This window comes from Aquarana catesbeiana, linkage group LG04 (assembly GCF_042186555.1).
Source record: "Aquarana catesbeiana isolate 2022-GZ linkage group LG04, ASM4218655v1, whole genome shotgun sequence".
Taxonomy (NCBI): domain Eukaryota; kingdom Metazoa; phylum Chordata; class Amphibia; order Anura; family Ranidae; genus Aquarana; species Aquarana catesbeiana.
The window spans coordinates 371,212,100-371,218,099 of record NC_133327.1 but is presented as its reverse complement, the minus strand read 5'-3'; the positions used below and the strand labels follow the sequence as shown (position 1 = coordinate 371,218,099).

The following is a 6,000-nucleotide window of genomic DNA, read 5'->3' as shown; positions in this document are numbered from 1 at the left end:
GTTCAGCCCTACTTCCCTATTCTCTCTACAAAGTATGGGGTTCAAAAGACTTCCGTCATCTTATTACATATTTACAGTCACTACAGATTCTTTGCAGTTACATTCATTCCAATGTGTTGATTCAATCTTTTTAGTGTGAGTCTGGAGCACATTCAGTAAACTAATAGGGGGAGGAGGAGCTCCTTACTCGACACGACCCTCTCATAACAAACACACATGTCCATCTGCAAATTCTCATATGGAACCCGCTTACAATCACACACTGTAGGGCTACGCTAACTTGTCTCACAACACATTTATCTCTGACTTACAACTGTATTAACAAGCCTAGTTATAATTTACTCAAGTGGCACGATTACAAGAAGAGAAGGCATTCGACAACAGAACTATATCCCTAGTGCGAACTGAGATCACCCCTAGTCAACCCAGTTACAAAACTTGGCTCAAGCATCATGCCAACTGAATAAACAGAATTAACTCACAAGCTGTACGCCACATCACTGCTGCTGCAGCCAGGGCATGGAGGGTCTGTTCGATCATGTGGGCCATTTTGGAAGGTAAGCTGATTTTATTCGTAACATTTTTGGGGGAAGGGGTTGGAGATTTGTGCTGGAATTTTAGGAAACTGCAAATACTTTAAAATGGTCTTAATTTAGAACAGGAAAGTTTTAAAAGAGTGCTCACTGTAAGATAGAATGGTCTGTAAGAGGTGAAGGCAGTGCTATAGCTACACAGTACCAGTTTATATGAGAAGAGAGGGCTATTGTTAGCTCTGGGATTTGGGACTATTAGCAGACCGTTAACAGAGAAGCAGTGTAAGAAAATAACCTGAAAGCATACCACTATGACGATGCATAATATTAATTCAGACTCTGTATTTGGAGAGATCTGCTATGTAAAGTGCAAACTAATTTGCTTAGAACCTGTATTATGAGTTAACAATACAATACAATACTATTGACTACTAAATTCCTACATATAATGAAGTATTTTCCGTACAAAACTATTTCGTTTTATCTATAACCTTACAGCACACCGATTACCTTCATTTGTAATTTTTTTACCCTGACATTTCAAAAGGCCATTGATGCACATTAATGTCATTTTCACAGCTGGCCAGATATTTATTTGATGCAGACTAAGGCAGGACATACATGATTCAGCAGGTTAAGTGAAAAAAAAAAGGAATAATTTTCCCCATCTATGCATTTGATGTGGATGAGGGAATAACTCCCACTGAGCTATTGTATTCTGCTAGCGGGAAGCCTTTCCCCCGGTGCCATATTACAATGATCAGTGTTGTCGGCTATAGCCGGATGCATTGATCTTTTGGGAAAAATCTGACTTGTGTACAACCAGTAGCCCATACTAGTTGGTTTGGTCTCTAGCCCATGTAACCGGTTCAGTCCCTGCTGAACTGGCAGAATTTCGATATATGTATGGCTGGCTTAGGATAGATCTGCTTACTATAACTACCAGCATAGCAAAATATTTATAATACTTTTAAAGTGAACATCTGATCACTATTTTTATTAGTTTAATCAAATTACCATGGTATTGGCAATATATAATTTTCTCTGCCCAGAAACACTTTTAAGGACAGATCAATCTTAACAAAGGAAAGAACTAATAAAAGAATACAAAGCATCCTGTGAATGGATAAGGGGAGAAAGGGGTAGACAAACTACACAGCGGCTTTCATATATAAAAGTTGCAGCTCTCATAGTCATAGTGCCAGAAGTATAGCGAGAGCTATAATATCCAGTCTCAAAGAAAGTGTGAGAACAACCATGGAATACACCTCTACAAATTTAACTTTTTAAACTGCAGATTTAAGGAAGTGATTACTTTCTACCAAAGGGATACATTCTACATGAGTGTAACATCAGGTTAACTAAGACAGAAACCAGAACATATCTACAAACACCAGTGCTCCACTTCAATGGGACTGCAAGTAATCTTGTATTTTCCATCCAGCTCTTTCTTCCCAAGTAGGATTTTTGCTCTCCCCGACCCTATAATATGCTCTCTCTAACTTTTCTCATCACAAAAGTGACCTCTTTCCCTAAATTCTCTATCATTTACTTCTCTTCTCCATCCCACAGCTTATATACTGTATATCACTCTCACTCCTACCAACCCCCTATTATTGCAGTCACCTTATGCTAATTCTGAACCCACACGCTAACCTAACCTCCAAGACACTGGGGTATGTGCGTTCATATAAATCTCGCTCCAAGCTTACTTCCCTCACCCTCCTGCTTTCTCTAACTCCTGGTGATTATACGTTCAATTCTGGTCCTCATCTAACTTTCACCCTCTTTCCGCTAGCACCCCCTTCCTTCTCAAGCCCCCTGAAATGCCTGTTCTGTAACAACCGTATCCCTGTCCATGATCTTTTTATTTCCTTTACTTACTTGCCAGTACTGAAACTTGGCTTCAGGAATCTGACTCTGTTTCTCCAGATGACCTCTCCTATGGTGGCTTTCACTAAATTAAAGTGATATTAAAGCCTTGCTTTTTTTTTTTTTCTCTAAATAACAAACATGTTATACATACCTGCTCTGTGCAATGGTTTTGCAGAGAGCAGCCTGGATTCTCCTCTTCTCTGGGCCCATGCCGGTGCTCTTGGCTCCTCCCTCTTGCTGGGTGCCCCCACAGCAAGCAACTTGTGGCTCTGTGTGTCCATTCACACATGGAGCCTTGGCTCAGCCCTGCCCCCTCATCTCCTGATTGGCTTGCTGGCTGTGATTACTGCCAAAAACCAATCAGGAGTTCGAGTTCCTGGAGTGGCAAAGCTCTTGTGGGCATCGCTGGTTTGGGATCAGGCTTAGGTAAGTATTAGGGGGTCTGGGGGGGGCTGCTGTTTAAAGAAAATAATAGAATGCATGCAGGTAAAAAAAACCTTCTGCCTTTACAACTACTTTAAAGATGGACATACAGTAGATCTTTTTTTTTTTTTTCAATTATCCGGCGGATTGATAAAAAAAAAAAAAAATTAACAGATACCCCCACCCATACAATTAAGGTGAATGGAGGAATCCTCCCTGCTGAGACATTGTATTCTGACAGCAGGGACTTTCCACACTCAGAATACACTGATCAGAATCTGCAGCCCTTTGGCTGCTGTCGCTGATCAAGAAAAAAATTCCAAAAAAGTTGAATGCTAGATCAACTTCTGTCAAGTGTAAGGGGCCACACATGGATCAATCCTTCCTGTTCAGCAGGGCTGCCTATGGCCAGCTTTAGTTACGCACACCATGTGGACGAAAAGAAGGTGGAGTTGGAATCCCTCTATCCCCACAAAGTACTTTTCAGACTTTTCCTTAATTTCCCTCTCTATCCCTCTCCTCTTTTGTAGTTCATTGTGTATATCATTTTTTCTCCAGTTTCTCTGAGAAATGCTGTGATGTATTGGTGATTTATTGGAATTAGGAATTTAAATTTTTCTGTGCTGATATAAATGCGTCCACTTACATATTATTTATTGAGTGGTCAGGTCCAAACTACCAGTCTAACAGCTGTGGCATTATTTAGAGGACTGCTGTGTCTAAGAACATATGTGGGCTGCTGTGAGTTCCAGTGAAATCAACTCTGACACAATGCAGGAGTATAAAACAGAAAAGTTTATATATACTCTGCACGCAGGCCCTGTTACTAAACTAGAGTTGAAGCAATACCAGCACAGAAACACAATTGCTTCACTAGATTTATGAACCCTGGTCTTTTACACAGATGTGGGTGGGTGCTTATCACATAACAGGGCTGTTCCTTCCATGCATTGCAATCACTTTCAGTCCTGCGAGTGTAAGTAGATCATTGCAGCTGAATTACAAAGCAAAAGACAGATGGGTTTTAAGAATAGGACATCTGTTTCTCTCCTATCAAGTATTTCCCCCTGGTGTATTTCTAACTCTCACCAATAAATAATATCTAAGTAATCGTGGCGGGAACGACAACTGACTATTAATATGTAATAATGTATCGGGTCTCACTGTATGAAGAACCATCTATGTAAACAGCAATACAAGTATCCAGCTTGTACACAACTTAAATTAGTTATCATTTTTTTCAGGGCAGATAGGGTTTAAGCAGAACTACAATGCATCTGAGCACCACAAACCAAAAACGCAATTTGATTCATTTTTTACTATTCAAAGCAAACTCACCCATCCATCCATGTTTCCATGCTTTATTTTGACAAGTAATCACATAGAAAAACACCCACTAGCATTTCTGGTTGTGAACCTCTTGAGTAAGGGCAGATGATTCATGTATCATTTACATCCTGGAATCTATCTACCCTTAACTCAGTCATGCAGGCAGGAGGGTGTGCTTAGCTGAGAAAACTACTCCTTCCCTCCTGAAGACTCCTGGGATGTATGACATTATTTGCTTATGCCTGGAAACCAGGAAGTAACTGAAGAAATATAAAAAAAAAGTTTAAAATAAGTAAATATGATATACCTTGCTATCTATTTACAAATGTTAATGGCATAAGGATGAAAAAAAAATAGTAAATGTTGATTAAGAAACTGAAGTTCCGCTTTAAATTTGGGGCCTCTTGCAAATGGGAGAAAAAAAAAAAAAAAAAGCCACATTTTTTACTGATCTGAACACAGGTACATTGTTGTCTATATTTGTATATGTGTATATATCACCGAACTTTAGCCTATAATGTACTCATTCAGCTCTCCTGAGTGTAAGGTTGATTCACAAGTGCATTTTATGCAAGATTCAGTAACTTAGTCATACAGGGAACAAGAAGAGACATTTCCCATGATGCAGATGTTTTTTTGTACAAAAAGGCATTTTCTGGTAATTTCAATGGGCATACTGAAAGCCCAAATAATAAAGTAAAATAATAATGCGCCAACTAAAACAAAAAAGAGCTGCCAACACAACAATCAGACTAATCGTGATAAGAATGTAGGATAAATAAGTGTGGCGCTAAATAATATTGTCCGTTATTGGGCAAAGCCTGACAGAATGGAAATCTGTAAGGACAACAGCTCAATAAAGTATATTTAATGAAAACACCAAATAACCTAGTGATATACTCGTGAGAGTAGTGGAAATAATTAAGAAATGCATGAATAAAATAGTCCAAAAACGAAATAGAATAACTAATGTTATAGGTCAACCGCAATAGGGTCAACTCACTAAAAATAATGTGAAAAGGTAAATGGAGGAATTCTTCCCCATGAATCTCAAATCAAAAAGTGAAAAATTAAATATAACATGTGAATAATGTAGTGACACACGTGAAAAATATGTAGATGTGAGACAACATAATATCATATAATGCTGTTACGGCCAAAAAGTCCAGCAGAAAATTCAGGGAATCTGGTAGAAACGTAGTCCTAATGGCAAATAGAAAGTTTGTAACTGTAAGGAGGAAATGGTGAAGGCCTTAAATCCGGGGATGACGTCCACAGGATAAGGAGCTCTGCATGTATAGAAACGGGATAGGCAAAAATACTCTTACCAGAAGTGGTGGACCCCTCGGCCAGCGGCCTGGGGGTCAAACAGGCTTAGGATAGGAGAGTGGGTTCCACAGCTGTTGGAGATGTTGGGAGGAATCCACAACACTCACCCACCGGCCTCTCTGCTTGTAACGACACCCGGTCTCCGGAGGGTCAATCAAGGACTGCTCGCAGTAAAGCCGTTTCCAAAAGCCAGATGTAGATCCTCAAAAAATGGGGTTCAAAAAAGAAGACCTCCCCATAGTGTGAATCCGCTTATTGAGAAGCATTTATTGAAGGTCAAAAGCTAAACAGCACACCTTAACCTATACATCACAGTTAAGTGTAAAACAATAAAAAGCGCTATAAGATAAAATAAAAATGGCAAGACAGGCATAACCACCCGACGCGTTTCGTCCTACGGGACTACCCCAGTTGAAGTCCCGTAGGACGAAACGCGTCGGGTGGTTATGCCTGTCTTGCCATTTTTATTTTATCTTATAGCGCTTTTTATTGTTTTACACTTAACTGTGAT

At 39.6% G+C, this 6,000-nt stretch overlaps 1 protein-coding gene across 1 annotated transcript in view; it reads left to right on the top strand.

The window, feature by feature from the left end:
- The first annotated feature begins 209 nt into the window (after nt 1-209).
- The window catches only part of SLC22A16 (solute carrier family 22 member 16), a 123,787-nt gene continuing 117,996 nt past the window's right edge, over nt 210-6,000 (top strand). The window contains exon 1 of the mRNA XM_073627079.1: nt 210-557. Coding sequence (XP_073483180.1) covers nt 520-557 — 38 coding nt within the window. The 5' untranslated portion in view covers nt 210-519. The remainder of the gene's footprint in view (nt 558-6,000) is intronic.